The sequence below is a fragment of the Dipodomys spectabilis genome, unplaced genomic scaffold, assembly GCF_019054845.1.
Source record: "Dipodomys spectabilis isolate Male_0828 unplaced genomic scaffold, ASM1905484v1 ptg000158l, whole genome shotgun sequence".
In the NCBI taxonomy this organism is placed as follows: domain Eukaryota; kingdom Metazoa; phylum Chordata; class Mammalia; order Rodentia; family Heteromyidae; genus Dipodomys; species Dipodomys spectabilis.
The window spans coordinates 7,732,501-7,749,921 of NW_024870835.1; the positions used below are offsets into that span (position 1 = coordinate 7,732,501).

Here is a 17,421-nt window from a genome sequence, read left to right on the forward strand (position 1 = left end):
TCACACACACACACCCCTGTATGGGTAGTAGAAACCAAACAACACACACACACACACACACACACACACACACCCCTGTATAGGTAGTAGAAACCAAACACACACACACACACACACACACACACACACACACACACTATGGGTAGCAGAAACCAAACACACACACATACACACACACACACACACCCCTGTATGGGTAGCAGAAGCCAAACACACACACACCCTGTATGGGTAGCAGAAACCAAACACACACACACACACACACACACACACACACACACACCCTGTATGGGTAGCAGAAACCACACACATACACACACACACACACACACCCTGTGTGGGTAGCAGAAACCACACACACACACACACACACACACAAACACGTACACACACACACACACACACACACCCTGTATGGGTAGTAGAAACCAAAAGCCCTGGTGTCCAATTCAATTTTTTTTGGTGAGAGCGACATCTGGTGGTTCATTTATAATTACACGGCTTCCCTGTGTTTAGGAGTTGTTGGAAATTCCAGACTCTGCTTTGTAATTAACACCAGCTAGCTATTGAGGATCAAGTTTGTACAACAGGTAGAACACAGCTTGGGAAAGCTCAGTGCTCCATTTAGATGTAATCTCTTTTGCATGCTAGTCATCCTTGAGGATTTGTTTTAGTGCATGATGGACAAACATCTGTTTTGAGGATTTCTGTATAATTCAAACACTTTAAAAGTTTGAATCTGTGCCAGTCTCTCTGCTTTATTTTTGATGAGATGAGGCCCCCATAAAAAGATGCTTCTAGGAAGCTGCTATTCTTAATAGTTTTAATTAGGGTGATCAAAGACAGTATGATTGAAGAAGTATCTGGTAGAGCTAAAAATCAAAGGATTAGAAAGGGTCAGTCATGGGGAGGGTGGAGTGAAGACCATTCTGAGAAAGAGGAGACAGTGAAGAGAGCTGTGGCTGACGGGATTCAGCAAGGCAGGTAGATGAAGATGGGGCCAGATGCCTATGGTGTTGTTGAAGGTCCTAAAGATTGTGAAGATTTTGTGTGCACTCTGAGTACGGTGGAAAGCTGATAAAGAAGTCTAAAACACTGGGATGGTATGTGCTTATTTAAACAAGAAATAAATAATTGTACCAGTGTATGAAGAATTCAGTGGAATGTGTCAGGAAGGAAGTTGGGAGATGGGTGAGGTGGCCCTTGTGAAGGTGCTGGTGATTTGCACGCTGACAGTTGTGATGGAATACTTTGAGGATTAGCGTGGGTTTTGGTGAGTTCCAAATACTTGGAGGAGGAGCTCAGATTGATAGTTATGGTTATGAAGGAGAATTCCAAGTGAGGATATAGGTGCATGATTGATCTTGTGTGTGTGTTTCTGTGTGTATCAGTGATGTATGTGTGTGTATTTCTGAGTGCATATGAGTATGTGTCTGTTTGTCTCCTGTTGTGGCTTTTGAATAGGCTAGTCACATGGAGGAAAAGCATGCCCTTTGTGGCACAGATTCATTCACCTGGGTAAGCAGAAAGACTAGCTTTGGAGCATTGTTCATGTAGATCTGAAATGAAGGCCCATGGAATGCTAACTGTGCTAACTATGAGCAATTCCTGTTACTTCTTTGTTTAATGTATATGATTTGTATAATGTATAATGTATATGTTTAATATAATGAGATTGAGGAGTGAAAGATAACTCCACTGAAGATGCCCCTCTTAAAATAAGCCTGGTTTGATTTGTAGGCTATTTTACCAGTCCTAATTGCAATAAAAATAACATAAATCTCATTAAAATCACACAGGTTTCTGTAACAGGAATATTACTAGTCAAAGCTGAGCTATTCTACTGCATGCTCTCTCCCCCTCCTCATATTCATCTTCTTTATGCATGTGCCATTCTTAATTCTTGAGAAACTCATATTTTTTCTTTTTTTAATCCCTTTTTAGGACATCTTTGAAGATGCCTTGGAAACCATCTCTATGTAAGTCATATTATAATTAAAATATGTTGTAGCAAAAAGTTGATGGTTCTCCTGTATGAAATGTAAATATTTCATCCTAAAGCTTTTGAAAGTGTTTGTTGTTAAGAAAAGGCCACAGCTATGAAACTGAAGTCTGATCTTGCTTCAGAAAGGATATTTCTTTTTTTCTTCTCCTTTTTTTTTTTTGTTGGTTGTGGGGCTTGAACTCTGGGCGTGGGTGCTGTCCCTAAGCTCTTCAGCTCAAGATGAGTGCTCTACCACTTGAGCCACAATGCCACTTCCGATTTTCTGGTGGCTAATTGGAGATAAGAGTCTCAGGGACTTTCCTGCTGGGGCCGCCTCTGAACTATAATCTTCAGATCTTAGCCTCCTGAGTAGCTAGGATTACAGGCGTGAGTCACTAGAACAGCTTCAGAAAGGATCTTTCTGTTTTTTTTTTGTTTTTGTTTTTGCCAGTCCTGGGGCTTGAACTCAGGGCCTGGACACTGTCCTTGAGCCTCTCTGTGCTCAAGGCAAGTGCTCTACCACTTGAACCACAGTGCCACTTCTGGCTTTTCCTGTGTATGTGGTACTGAGGAATCGAACTCAGGGCTTCATGCATGCAAGGCAAGTGCTCTACCACTGAGCCACCTTCCCAGCACCAGAAAGGATCTTTCTTTGTAATCCTCTCAAGTATGTTTCTGAGCATCATTTCTTCTGACATTAAGTAAAATAAAAGAAAAATTTCCTGACAAGTAATTTTGCTTATTGGTAACCCTTTTGGTACTTGTCTGTATCTATTTATCTGTATCTATTTATTTGGAAAGCTGAATATTGCAGATTTTTGCTTTTGGTTTGCACTTAATTTTATTACAAATATTTGTTATGTGCCCACATAGTTTTTGTAATATTTTGAAGTGACTATAAATAATGTTTTTCAGTGAGCCAGAGGTTCTGTTCTCAAATAGGACCAGGTTTCACTGCGATCACCGAGACCCACTAGCTGCACACTACAGCATTTGTGTGGCTCCCAGCTCTTCCTGGCTGTGTTAGGATCATTAATAGCTTTACCTTTGCTACATGTATTAGTTTTTTTTTTTTTTTGTCAGTCATGGGGCTTGAACTCTGGGCTTGGGCGCTGTCCCTGTGCTCTTCAGCTCAAGGCAACCATGCTACTGCTTGAGCCGCAGCGCCACTTCCGGTTTTCTAGTGGTTTATTGGAGGTAAGAGTCTCATGGAGGGGCTGGGAAGGTGGCTCAGTGGTAGAGCGCTTGCCTTGCATGCCTGAGGCCCTGGGTTTGATTCCTCAGCACCACATAAGCAAAAAGCCAAAAGCCAGAAGTGGCGCTGTGGCTCAAGTAAGTGGTAGAGTGCTAGCCTTGAGCTGAAGAGCTGAGGGACAGCGCCCAGGCCCAGAGTTCAGGCCCACGACCGGACCACCCCCCCCCAAAAAAAAAAAAAAAAAAGAGTCTCATGGAGTTTCCTTCTCTGGGCTGGCTTTGAACCGCAATCCTCAGATCTCAGTCTCCTGAGTAGCTAGGATTACAGGTGCCAGCCACCAGTGCCTAGTTAGTTAGTTAGTTTTTTTTTTTTTTTTAATACCAGTCCTGGGGCTTGAACTCAGGGCCTGGGCACTGAGCCTGAGTTTTTTGTTCAAGGCTGTTGCTCTACCACTTGAGTCACACTTACACATCTGTTTTTTTAGTGGTTATTTGGAGATGAAGGTCTCACGGACTTTCATCTCTGAAATGGCTTAAAACCATGATCCTCAGATTTCGGCCTCTTGAGTAGCTAGGATTATAAGCATGAGCCACTAGTGCTCTGCTTACCTTATCACATATATAGAATAAAAGCTTTATTAAAATGATAATACTGTTTCTGGGCTTTGTATTCTGCTCCTTTGATTTATATGTCTTTTTCCCCAAAAAATACTCTTAAATTTTTTTTATTGTTATTATAAAGGTGATGTACAGAGGTGTTACAATTACATAAAAAAGTACTCTTTTGTTCAGCTGTTTCAATATTAATTTTAATATTAGTGTGACTGATCTTTAGAAATGTACCATTCAGAAATGACTGCTGTTATTGTCCCCTTGTAATCCCAGTATCTGAGGTATGAGTGAGGGTTGTCAGTTTAAGGCTAGTCCAAACTATATAGCAAGGCTGTCACAATAAGCGAACTGGAATAAACATCCATAAAACCAAACTAAAAGTTGACTATGATGGCAATGTTATCGATTTGTGATTGTTAAAAATCCATTCATGTACTGTTGGAAATGTGGCAAGACGTGTATTTTGGTGGTGGCTGCTGCTGCTGTGGCGTTTTCTGGTAGTAGTGGCGTTTGAACTCATGGTTTCACACTAGATTGGTAGACTGTTACTTTAAATTACACCTATAGCCCTTTTTGTTTGGACCAGAGTATCTCTTTTTGTCTGGGCCAGGCTGGACCACAGAACTATGTATACACATACTAATTTGGTTGGGATAACAGGAGCACATCCCTATGCCCATTTTTTTCCCCCCTCTGGTAAAATGGGTTCTTAGGAACTTTTTTACCCAGGCTGAGCTCATGCCCAGACTACTGATTGAGCTGAGATCTTTTTTGCCTGGTTGGTCTCAAACTACAATCCTCCCGATATCTTACCTGCCTCTTGAGTAGATAAGATGATAGTCATCAGCCACTGAGAACCATGATACTATTTGTTTACATTCTGGAAACAATAGTTCCTCAATATTACCTCACTTTCTAATTACCTAACATCTCCTTAATTGCCTCTTTAGCCTCTCTGGCTGTATTTATCTGCTGTTGCCAGCATTTCTTCACTTCTCAGTATATCAAATTCAAATATTCACTGTGTTATTGAGCTTTTTTTTTTTTTTTTATTGCTATAACAGAATACCTGAGCTAATTTATAAAGAGATTCTAATCCATGTTTTGGGCCTGTGGTGAGACAGCACGTCATGGTAGGAGCATAGGAACACATAGTGGAGTAAAAACTTGCTCACCCCATTGCCGGGAAGCAAAAGAGAGTCAGGAAAGCAGGGCATGGGAGAACATGCTTGTGATCCCAGCACATGTGAAGCTGAAGCAGGAGGATCACAAATTAAGGTCAGCCTGGGACACATAGTGAGTTCTGAGCTACATAATGAGGCCCTGTCTCAAACAGAGAGAGGGGGTGCAACAGGAAAGTGGAAGAACATGGAGGAGGAGGAAGGGAAAGAGAATTTGAGAATATATTATTTGTCTATTTCTATTATTTATTCTGAGAATGATTCAGAATGATCATGTTTCAACTTCACAGTTGTTTTGTATAGGGAGCATAGGTCTCACTATCACTGTAAATACATCTCCCACCTTACTGCTTCCTTTAAGACACATCTTCAATAACCTACATTCCTTTACTGGTTCCAGCCTCCCAAAGGTCCCATCACCTCCCAGTAGTACCACCCTGGGGACCAAGTCTTTAACTCATTGGCTTTTGGCAAAATTTAAGATCCAAACAATTGCATCTACCTGTGTCACTTTTTAAGTGTCTTGTGAGCATTGTTTCTTTTTGGTGTTAGTACTAGGGCTAGAACTCAGGAACTGGATATTATCCCTTAGCTTTCTTTTTTTTTGGGGGGGGCGGGGTCTGGTCGTGGGGCCTGAACTCTGGGTCTGGACGCTGTCCCTCAGCTCTTCAGCTCAAGGCTAGCGCTCTACCACTTGAGCCACAGCACCACTTCCGGCTTTTTTCTTTTTGCTTATGTGGTGCTGAGGAATCGAACCCAGGGCCTTGAGCATGCAAGGCAAGCGCTCTACCACTGAGCCACCTTCCCAGCCCCTCCCTTAGCTTTCTTTGCTCAAGGTTTGTACTCCACCACTTGAACTACAGTTCCACTTCTGGCATTTTGGTGGTTAATTGGAGGTAATAGTCTCACAAACTTTCTTGTCCAGGCTGACTTTGAACCACAGTCCTCAGATCTCAGCCACCTGAGTAGCTAGTATTGCAGATGTGAGCCACTGGCTCCTGGCAACATTGTTTCTTAAATCCTTGAAGACTATCTCTGATATATTTGTGTTTCTCTTTCAATGTTGCAAAAAATGTCCCTAGTCCAGACTTCTCATCTTGGTTATACTAACACATTAGGGCTGGGAATGTGGCTCAGTGGTAGAGTGCTTACCTTGCATGCATGAGCCCCTGGGTTTGATTCCTTAGCACCACATAAACAGAAAAAGCCAGAAGTGGCGCTGTGGCTCAAGTGGTAGAGCACAGAGAAGCTCTGGGACAGTGCCCAGGCCCTGAGTATAAGCACCCAGGACCAACCAAAAAAAAAAAAATAAAATAAAATAAAAATTATGCTCCAAAACTGAGCATTTTACTTCTAGTGGAGGCCCTGTAGAGTCTGTTTTGCAGTCAGTTTTGATCTAATTCTAATAAACTTTGCTGTTTTGTTTTTTGCATAATTTTAGCATGTACAGTTCTGGGAGGTATTGTAAGGGGTAGTTTTAGAAGCTAATTTTTTTTTTTTTTTTTTGGGTCCGGTTGTGGGCCTGAACTCTGGGCCTGGGCGCTGGGCGCTGTCCCTCAGCTCTTCACCTCAAGGCTAGCGCTCTATCACTTCACTTGAACCACAGCGCCACTTCCGGCTTTTTTTTTTCTGCTTATGTGGTACTGAGGAATCGAACTCAGGGCCTCATGCATGCAAGGCAAGCGCTCTACCACTGAGCCACCTTCCCAGCCCCACTAGTTTGTTCTTAATGGTAAAAGTGGTACTGGAAGAAGAAAGTAACCACCCATACAACCTAGAGCTTGAAAGCACAGCAGTATGATGACTTTGTTTAGGTGCACTGACTAGCTGAGCTCTAATTTCAGTCTATTATTTACTGGTTGGGAGACCTTGACTAATTTCTCTGGCTGTTTCCCCTTCTTGTTGGCTTATTGGAAAAATCACATTAAATTTAACTTGAATTGTTAGTAGAAAATAGATTTAAATGTTGTAACAGGATTAAAACACATAGTAGTTTTGTTATACCCAGATAAGGATCCCCAAAGACCAGCAAGGAGCTGATTCTGAAGCAAGCACACAAGAGGCGTTTATTGCAAGCTTGAGCCTGGACTCACCGATGCAGTGGGTCAGAGTTGAAAGTCCCAACCTTTCTTTTAGCAGGGTTTTTATAGGGCATAGGGTTGAGGTAAGGGGGTTCCTAGCTTGGCAGTTACATGATTGGTTAACATATAGCATGCAAGTCTTGTCACATTCTCATTGGCTAGGCTACACTGGTTGAACTGCAAGAATGTTAACTATGCTATCTTATGAACGAACATCTGGAGCTTAGGTACTTTACTGTCATCTGCTGATGACTATTGCTAGGGTAGTTACGGGCAGAACATTATTGGGACATTTCGCAGTTTTTCCAGAAACCTGAGTTCTTACTTTCGGTAAAAGTCTTTACAATGGGTACTTTCGGTGAAAGCCTTCAAAATGGAGTCTAGGTCCAGAATGACTGTACTTTGGCTAAGGCCTCTCAGTTTCTTAGTAAATATTGGTACTATGATGCTCCCTGAATATTAGTTTGCATTTTCCAGAAAGCAGACCCAATAGGAGAGGCGCGCGCGCGCGCGCACACACACACACACACACACACACACACACGAAGGAGTTTAATATAAGGAATTGGCTCATATAATTATCTAGGTCAAGGAGTCCCACAATTAATAGTTGGCAAACTAGAGATGACCCAGGAGAGCTGATGCTGTAGTTCCAGTTCAAGTCAAGATGTGAACACCAGAAGGGATGATAGTGTAAGTTTCATTCTGAGTCAGAGACCAAAAGCAGAGGATTTCCCAACTCCAAGACAGTTAGATAGATGGAAAAGGCCTCTTGGATTGAACGTATTTCCCAACACAGAAAATAATGTTCCTATTTTTTAGGTTTCCCATGTTACTGAAAATCATGTACATCAAAAAATGTTACATAAATAATTTGTTGTTTAGTATTTTTCATTCAAAAGCTTTCTATATGTTTTCACTGATTCTAAGTACATGTGAACAGTAAAAGTATCCTTAAAGTGTTTCTTGCCTGAACTTTCAATTTGCCCTGATTTGGAGTTTGGTTTGTCGGTATTTTTGCCCTTATTTCCTCTTAGGTTTATTTTGCTATAAGTTTCCCTTTGTGGGTCCTAAACTCTACAGATATCTTTTTCCTGACACTGAATGAACCACACTTTTGTTTTGTTTCCAGTGCAGGTAACAACACTTAAATGTCTTTGTAGCAAGATAGTCTTCTTGCAGACTGATGATTTTCTTCCAATAAAAAAAAGATTTATGGGGGCTGGGAAGGTGGCTCAGTGGTAGAGCGCTTGCCTTGCATGCATGAGGCCCTGGGTTCGATCCCTCAGCACCACATAAGCAAAAAGAAAAAAGCCGGAAGTGGTGCTGTGGCTCAAGTGGTAGAGTGCTAGACTTGAGCTGAAGAGCTGAGGGACAGCACCCAGACCCAGAGTTCAGGCCCCATGACCGGACCCAAAAAGGAAAAAAAAAAAAAAAAAAGATTTATGTAAATAGAGGGAAGTGGGCCTTAAATAGTTTCCATAAAAAAAACTATTTCCCACCTTTCTTTTCTGCCTAATGGTTTATCACCCTTAAATTTTCCTACTTAAGGATCTTTGGAATAACAATGGTATTATTATAACTAAGTATTTGGGAAATTATTAATTCTACAAACTAGTGTATCTGAAAATACTTTCTGTCATTTAGAATGGAGGAAAAATTAATGACATGTAACTTTTTTTTTGGGGGGGGGGGGTCCGGTCGTGGGGCCTGAACTCTAGGTCTGGGCGCTGTCTCTCAGCTCTTCAGCTCAAGGCTAGCACTCTAGCACTTAGCCACAGCATCAGTTCTAGCTTTTTTCTTTTTGCTTATGTGGTGCTGGGGAATCGAACCCAGGGCCTCATGCAAGGCAAGTGCTCTACCACTGAGCCACCTTCCCAGCCCTGGAGGAAAAATTAAAAAAGTTAAAGTTAGTGGCACAGTCTGTCTTTTTTTTTTTTTTTTCCTCTGTCGTGGGGCTTCTTGAACTCTGGGCCTGGGCGCTGTCCCTGTGCTCTTCAGCTCAAGGCGAGCGCTCTACCACTTGAGCCACAGCACCACTTCCGGTTTTCTGGTGGTTGATTGTAGACGAGAGTCTCACAGACTTTCCTGCCTGGGCTGGCTTTGAACCGTGATCCTCAGATCTCAGCCTCCTGAGGATTACAGGCGTGAGCCACCAGCTATTGGCTACATTCTTTTTTTTAAAAACTTGAATTTTATGAACTTTATGAACTGCTTGGCATAAGTAAGCAGTCTCTAAAGGAGGGACTGTAAATAGACCCATCTCATGATATATAGGAATTTGCTTTATATCACATGCAGGTCTAGATTAGCTCCATTGTGATTCCTTGTTTCTGGTTGAGTAATTCCATGCTAGCACGAACCTCTTGATGCTTTCATGCTAGTATATTTTCCTTTCCCAGTGTTTGTGCAACTATCTCTTACAGTATGGAAATCTGTGAAGTATAGTTTATTTATAAATCAACAATGATATAATTTGAAGAATAAATAAAAGCTTTTGGGAGTTCCAAAATAATGGCTTTCAAGACAGTGGCCAGAGCACATGGCAGTGGGTATAGAACACCAGTGGGGCCTTTGACACTAGTTGGGTCTCAGACAAATCTTGGCCTGTTTAGTGGAGGGAATGGACTAGCCACTTGGAATTGTGGTTTGATGACTTTTCTTTTTGTGCCAGTATTAGCATTTGAACTCATGACTTCGAGCTCTTTCCTAGCTTTCTTGCTTATAGCTGGTACTCTATACCATTTGACTCATGCCTATAGTTTGGCATTTGGCTGGTTATTTTGGAAATGCAATCTCATGGACTTTTCTGCCTAGACTGGCTTTCAACTTTAATTCTCAGATCTCAGCCTCTTGACTTGCCAGGATCACAGGCATGAGCCACTGGTACTCTGCTTGATATGGTGTCTTTATTGACCTCTTATGAAAATCATAATGAGCAGTGGAACAGAAATCTGATAGAGAAATGTTCTCAAGTATTAGTCAGGGTTGTCTTCTCCTCTTCCTCTTCTTCTTCCCCTTTTTCTTCCTCCTCTTCTTTTTCTTCTTCTTCCTCCTCCTCCTCCTGTTTTTCTTCCTCTTGTGTCATGGGGCTTGAACTCAGGGCCTGGGCACTGTCCTTGAGCTTTTTTGCTCAAGGTTAACGCTCTACCACTTTGAGCCACAGCTGCATTTTTGTTTTTCTGGTGGTTAATTGGAGATAAGAGTCTCAGGGACTTTCCTGCCCAGGCTGGCGTTGAACTGGTAGCCTCAGATCTCAGTCTCCTGAGTAGCTAGGATTACAGGCATGAGCTATCAGTGCCTGGCTAGGATTTTCTTCTTATGGTCCATTGAGTCAGGCAGACCACTCCTATCCCAAAACTGTTAGTAGAACAGATACAAGTTAATATGTTTTCAGCAGTGGTCTTCCACATTCTGTAGCATCGTATTAAAGTTTGAATTTATTCTTACATAGTAATTTATAGGTGTTTTATGGAGTCCTGAGACATTGTGAATATGGTGGTGATAAATGTATTCATTTGAAGGAGCTACTGTGAATTTGTACTTAAGTTTAGAAAGTAAAATAGGTAGATACTTTTGGCCAAGTTAATTACAAGCTAACAAAAGAAATAAAAATTTTGTAACATAGCATTTCTCACAGATATTTTTCTTCCTTTGAACCACAGATTGTAGGTTAGTAGGAGGAATTTTTATTTCACTTTATAGTTAATGTCTATTCTAAGGTTAATTAAGGGTAAATATTGGTGGATGATATTTGGAAATATCTAATCAGTATTTTTCTTCATACTAACTAAATTATAAAATGTAACTATTGGCCACAATTTAATTTGTTTTTAAATTTTCTGCTCTCTTTGACTCCAGTTCCCCTTACCTTAAATGTCCCAGACTAACTCTTGGTATTTACTTCCTTTATCCATATGGAACTTTTTTCTCTCTTAGTCTTTTTCTTTGTAAATTTCTCTACCTGTCATCCACTGCTTGTTCAAGCCAGGTGCTTGGGAGATATCTTTCATCCCTTTCCCTTTCCTTTAACCTCCACACCCAGGTCTGATGATTTCTACTCCCAAATATATTCCCCATCTATTCATTTTTTTCCTCTCCATTGCATTAAAGTTAGCATCACTTGAGAAGCTGGCTAATAAGAGATAATGTGTTTTCCTCCTTTCTGTCTCTCCATCCTTTAAACTGCACTAATTCATTCCTTATACAGCAGCCATAGTTATTATTTTTTAAAAATAATTTTATTGTGAACAATTCCAAACACAGGCCAAAAGTGGATAGTTAACCACTTACATATTCATTATGCAGCTTCATTGGCTGTCAACTCCATGCCAGTTTTATTTTAATCCTTCTCCAGATTAGATTATTTGGGACCCAGTCTGAGGCATCATAGTTTATTTCTGCTCCGAGTCAGATAAGGGGAGGCCTGACAATGGGGTATTTTAAAAAATGTTCCCATTGATGACCAGATTGCTGACTTCTCCCCCAGGCTTTGCTTCAAATCCTGTGTGAGCATAGTGAAACCCAAGTACACAGACAGATTAGTGCTGTGCCAGGCATAGACTCAGGTGCTAAGAAAGACAAGATGTGAGAAAAAATCCCAATGGCTACTCTTGCCCAAACCCACTGTTTTTTTTTGTTGGTCCTGGAGCCCTGAACTCAGGGCCTAGGTGCGGTCCCTCAGCTCTTTAGTTCAAGGCTAGTGCTCTACCATTTGAGCCACAGCGCCACATCCAGCTTTTTCTGTTTATGTGGTGCTGAGGGATTGAACCCAGGGCCTCAGGCATGCAAGGCAAGCACTCTACCACTGAGCCCCATTCCCAGCCCCAAACCCACTGTTTTTTATGCGCATAATCTTTTACTTCTCTGTAACTTTACAAACCTGGCTGGGAACTCTTATCCTGGCACTGTCTCCTTTGTACTCAAGGATATGCTGTGGTGAGAGCCTGATCTGGTATACTCCCCCCCCCCCCCCCCCCCCCCCCCCCCGCCTCCTCTTCGCTCCCCTCCCCTTCTTTTCTCCTTTACTTTCCTTTTACCTTGCATTATTTTTATTTATTTATTTTAAAATTATATGTATTATTGCCTGAACTTCAGAAGGTTGTATAAGAAGGGGGCTTGCAATTTACCAGGACAATGTAAGTGTTAAGTGCTTCTTGATCAGAGTCATCCCTTCCCTCATTCCCTCATCCTGTGCTTCCTCCCCCTAGAATCATTTCACGTTTCCCACTTCCTTTATTACATATACATTGAAATTCTTGCTATATTTGTTCTCTGTTCCCTTTTTCATTCTTACAACTTTCCTTTTTCATTCATTCTTACAACTCCCCTAAGTTGTTCTTTTTTTTTTTTTTTTTTTAAACTAGGGCTGAGAGCCGAACCCACGGCCTTGGGCGCGCCAGGCGGGCGCCCTTCCGCTGGGCTAAACCCCCATCCCCCTTTTTTTTTTTTTTTTTTTTTTGGGGTCTGGTCGTGGGGCCTGAACTCTGGGCAGTGCCAAGGGCCTTGGCACTGTCCCTCAGCTCTTCAGCTCAAGGCTAGAGCTCTACCACTTGAGCCACAGCGCCACTTCCAGCTTTTTTCTTTTTGCTTATGTGGTGCTGTGGAATCGAACCCAGGGCCTTGAGCATGCAAGGCAAGCGCTCTACCACTGAGCCACCTTCCCAGCCCCCCCCCATTTTTTTTTTTGGGTCCAGTCGTGGGGCCTGAACTCTGGGCCTGGGCGCTGTCCCTCAGCTCTTCAGTTCAAGGCTAGCGCTCTACCACTTGAGCCACAGTGCCACTTCCGGCTTTTTTCTTTTTTCTTATGTGGTGCTGGGAATCGAACCCAGGGCCTCAGGCATGCAAGGCAAGCGCTCTACCACTGAGCCATCTTCCCAGCCCTCCCCCCCTTTTTTTTTTTTTGTCGGTCATGGGGCTTGAACTCTGAGCCTGAGCATTGTTCTTCAGCTCAAGGCAAGCGCTCTACCACTTGAGCTACAGCACCACTTCTGGTTTTCTGGTGGTTTTTATTGGAGATAAAAGTTTCATGGAGTTTCCTGCCCGGGCTGGCTTTGAACCATGATCCTCAGATCTCAGCCTCCTGAGTAGCTAGGATTACAGGCGTGAGCCACTGGGTGCCTGGCCTCCCCTAACTTCTTACAGTATCATCTTCTTTGTGATTTCTGTCTTGAAGTGAGCAAAAGAACCCAAGGCTGAGCTGGTAACACCAAGTGCTGATACCACTTATAAATATTTTAATATTTATTTCTTTGTAGCAATGTTCTCTTACCTCATTACCATTTGAAAATCAGGATTCTTACATTAACATTTACCTAGAACTATTATTCAACCTCCATGCCCTTTTTATCTGTATTTTATTTTGCAAATATAAAGGATAAGATCTGTGTTTAAAAGGTCAGGATCTTATCGCACATAAAAAGCACCAGTATTTTAGTGCTCTCATATGTGTTTGTATGTACACATGTGTATATCTGTGTATTTAGGTGGTAATGTTGAGACATAGGGTCTTCTATGTAGCACAGGCTGAACTCAAACTCACTATCTTCCTGCCTCTGAGGATGACTGGTTCGCATAATTTACTTCTCAACAGTATATTAATCAGGATAGAATGATCCTTTTAGAAAATTGGATGATGTTACTCACTTGTTTATTGTCTGCCCAAGAGTTTGTACAACTCTATGGATGAAGAGCCCAATTTATCTTAGTCTTTGTGGCTTGAAGTGGTCAGGCTTCCACTTTCTTTTCAATTTCATCTGTAGCAACTCTCCTCCCCACTCGCTACTTTCCAGCCACAGGGGCTGAGGAAGTCCCTTGCCACGCTAAGTGTCAGCATGAGGTTTTCTAACTTGTCATCTCTGGCTTTTAGCCAGTGTGTCCTACAATTTCTTAATGACTATACCCAAATAGATTATTCCTCTCTCACTTCTGCCTTCTTGACTATCTATCTATCTGTCTGTCTGTCTATCTTTTTAAAGTGGTGATTTGTTTCTGGCTGTGTTCATCCACTCAGATACATCCATAATCCAGTAAAGTTCACTTGCTTGGGCAGTAGAAACACTCTACAGGACTGAATATGTCTTCTCTGTCCTTTTTTAGCCATGGGCTGACTCACATTTTGATGTTTATATAAATGAGCTGTCAGTTTTGAGTGATACAATGAGTTTGTAGTTTCTGTTTACTTTCTACCATCTTTTTTTTGGTCAGTTGTGGGCCTTAAACTCTGGTTGGGGGTGCTGTCTCTGAGCTCTTCAGCTCAAGGCTAGCACTCTACCACTGGAGCCACAGTGCCACTTCTGGTTTTCTGGTGGTTCATTGGAGATAAGAGTCTCATGGACTTTCCTCCCTGGCCTGGCTTTGAACTGTGAACTTTAGATCTCAGCCTCCTGAGATTACAGGCGTGAGCCACTGGTACCTGGCTACTACCATCTTTTATCTGCCTTTTCTCCTTTACATTTCCATTCATTTTCCTTTCATCTACTTCTTGATAAAAATAGTAACTTAACGGGCTGGAAGGTGGCTCAGTGGTAGAGCACTTGCCTTGTGTGTATGAGGCCCTGGGTTTGATTCCTCAGTACCACATAAGCAAAAAGAAAAAAGCTGGAAGTGGCGCTGTGGCTCAAGTGGTAGAGTGCTAGCCTTGGGCTAAAGAGCTGAGGGACAGCGCCCAGGCCCAGAGTTCAGGCCCCACAACAGGACCTTAAAAAAAAAAAAATAGTGACTTAAAAACCAGGTGTTGGCGTCTCATGCCTGAAACCCTAGCAATTTAGGAGGCTGAGATCTAAGGATCACAGTAGAAAGCCAGCCGGGCAGGAAAGTCCATGAGACTTTTTAATCTCGTTAACTACCAAAAAAAAAAAAGCCGGAAGTAGAGCTCAGGTGGTAGAATGAACTAGACTTGAGTAGAAAAAGCTCATAGATGGCATCCTGGCCCTGAGTTCAAGTCCCAGGACCTGCAAAACAACCAAGCAACAAAATAGTTACTAAATAATAAAACAGCCAAAAGCAAATAAACACCTTGCAAGTTTTGTCTATTGAAATATTTAGACTTCACTATTGATATGTTTGGAGATTGATGAGTCTTTTAGATCCTCCATCTTTCCCTTTCATCTTCTCCCTTGCTTTTGTCTCTAATTATGTTTGTAGAACAGTGTGACTAGACCTTCTCAAAGGCATCAAGTCAATTCTTGGCTTAGGAACATTTTGTATAATGTATTTTAATATGTGTGTCAATACATTTAATAAATAGTCTAAAAACTTAATAGCTATTAAGAAAGTGGATGAACTCTGCAATTGATGCAAATAGAAGAGAGGTATTTGTGGATTTATGTATATAATGCTCATTATTCTATGAAATAATTTCTTTGATACTTATTTTTATTGTTCATAATGAAAGTATTTGAGACCATAAGGTTCTTTTTAGTTGTCAATAAGAAAAATGTTATAAATAGGGTTATGAATGTTAAAACTCCATGAAGCTCTGATAAGTAGCCTTTTTAGAAAGGTGGGCATAGTTTGGGTTTCCCTTATAAACAATGAACTTGCAAGGTTTTTGTCTGTATTTGGGAGTTAAAATGTTCTATAATGGTAACTTGACTGCTTTCATGCTTTGGCTGCAGTAAACATGGTATCTTTATTGTATGCTGACATATTCCTTCCGATATGTGCCCAGAAGTGATATAGCCAGATTATATAGTAGTTACACTTTTTGTGTCTTTTGAGTAATTGCCATATTGGTTTCTTTTTTTTTTTTTTTGTCGGTCGTGGGGCTTGAACTCTGGGCCTGGGCGCTGTCCCTCAGCTCTTCAGCTCAAGGCGAGCGCTCTACCACTTGAGCCACAGCGCCACTTCCGGTTTTCTGGTGGTTTATTGGAGATAGGAGTCTCACGGTCTCTCCTGCCCGGGCTGGCTTTGAACCGCGATCCTCAGATCTCAGCCTCCCGAGTAGTTAGGATTATAGGCGTGAGCCACCAGCGCCCGGCTCCATATTGGTTTCTATAGTGGCTATACTAATTTACATTTTCACCAGGGGCATATGGATTCTCTCCCTGACCCCATCCTCTTCAGCATTTGTTGTTTGTTGTTGGCATTGTCGTCGTCGTCGTCGTCGTCGTCGTCGTCGTCGTCGTCCTCCTCCTCCTCCTCCTCCTCCTCCTCCTCCTCCTCCTCCTCCTCCTCCTCCTCCTCCTCCTCCTCCTCCTCCTCCTCCTCCTCCTCCTCCTCCTCCTCCTCCTCCTCCTCCTCCTCCTCCTCCTCCTCCTCCTCCTCCTCCTCCTCCTCCTCCTCCTCCTCCTCCTCCTCCTCCTCCTCCTCCTCCTCCTCCTCCTCCTCCTCTTCCCCCCCCCCTCCTCCTCCCCCCCCCCTCCCCCCCGTCCGTCCATCCCTCCCCCCTCTGGTTTTCTGGTGGTTAATTGGTTAAAGTCTCAGGGGACTTTCTTGCCCAGGCTGGCTTTGAATTGTGATCCTCAAATCTCAGCCTCCCAAGTAGTGAGGATTATAGGCAAGACCCACCAGTGCCTAACATCTAACTGCTTTTTTTTTTTTGTCAGTCGTGGGGCCTGAACTCTTGGCCTGGGCGCTGTCTCTCAGCTCTTCAGCTCAAGGCCAGCACTCTACCACTTGAGCCACAGCGCTACTTCTGGCTTTTTTCTGCTTATGTGGTGCTAAGGAATTGAATCCAGGGCCTTAGGCATGCAAGGCAAGCACTCTACCACTGAGCCACCTTCCCAGCCCCCATCTAACTGCTTTTTACAACATTAATTTTTCCAGTCATGAACCAAGGCCTTTCCATTTTTTGGTGTCTTCAGTGTTTTGCAGTTGTTTTTTTTTTTCTGTAGAGGTCTGTCCTTCCTTCCTTCCCTTCCTTCCTTCCTTCCCTTCCTTCCTTCCTTCCTTCCTTCCTTCCTTCCTTCCTTCCTTCCTTCCTTCCTTCCTTCCTTCCTTCCTTCCTTCCTTCCTTCCTTCCCTTCCTGCCTTCCTTCCCTTCCCTTCCCTTCCCTTCCTTCCTTCCTTCCTTCCTTCCTTCCTTCCTTCCTTCCTTCCTTCCTTCCTTCCTTCCTTCCTTCCTTCCTTCCTTCCTTCCCTCCCTCCCTCCCTCCCTCCCTCCCTCCCTCCCTCCCTCCATCCAGTTAACCACCAGAAAACTGGAAGTGGCACTGTTTCAAAGTGGTAGAGTGCTATCAGTGAAAAAGCTCAGGGATAACACTCTGGCCCCGGGTTCAGGCCCCAAGACTGAGAAAACAAAACAAAACAAAACAAAACCATTAAGCCAGGAACTGGTGGCTCATTAATGGAATCTTAGCTCAGGGGGCTGAGATCTGAGAATTGTGGTTTGAAGCCAGCTAGGTCAGGAAAATCCATGAGACTTATC

At 42.7% G+C, this 17,421-nt stretch overlaps 1 protein-coding gene across 1 annotated transcript in view; it reads left to right on the forward strand.

Moving 5' to 3' along the window:
* Positions 1–17,421, forward strand: part of Ttc39b (tetratricopeptide repeat domain 39B) — a 119,970-nt gene that overhangs the window by 30,254 nt on the left and 72,295 nt on the right. Inside the window, exon 2 of the mRNA XM_042692923.1 lies at positions 1,945–1,979. Coding sequence (XP_042548857.1) covers positions 1,945–1,979 — 35 coding nt within the window. The remainder of the gene's footprint in view (positions 1–1,944; positions 1,980–17,421) is intronic.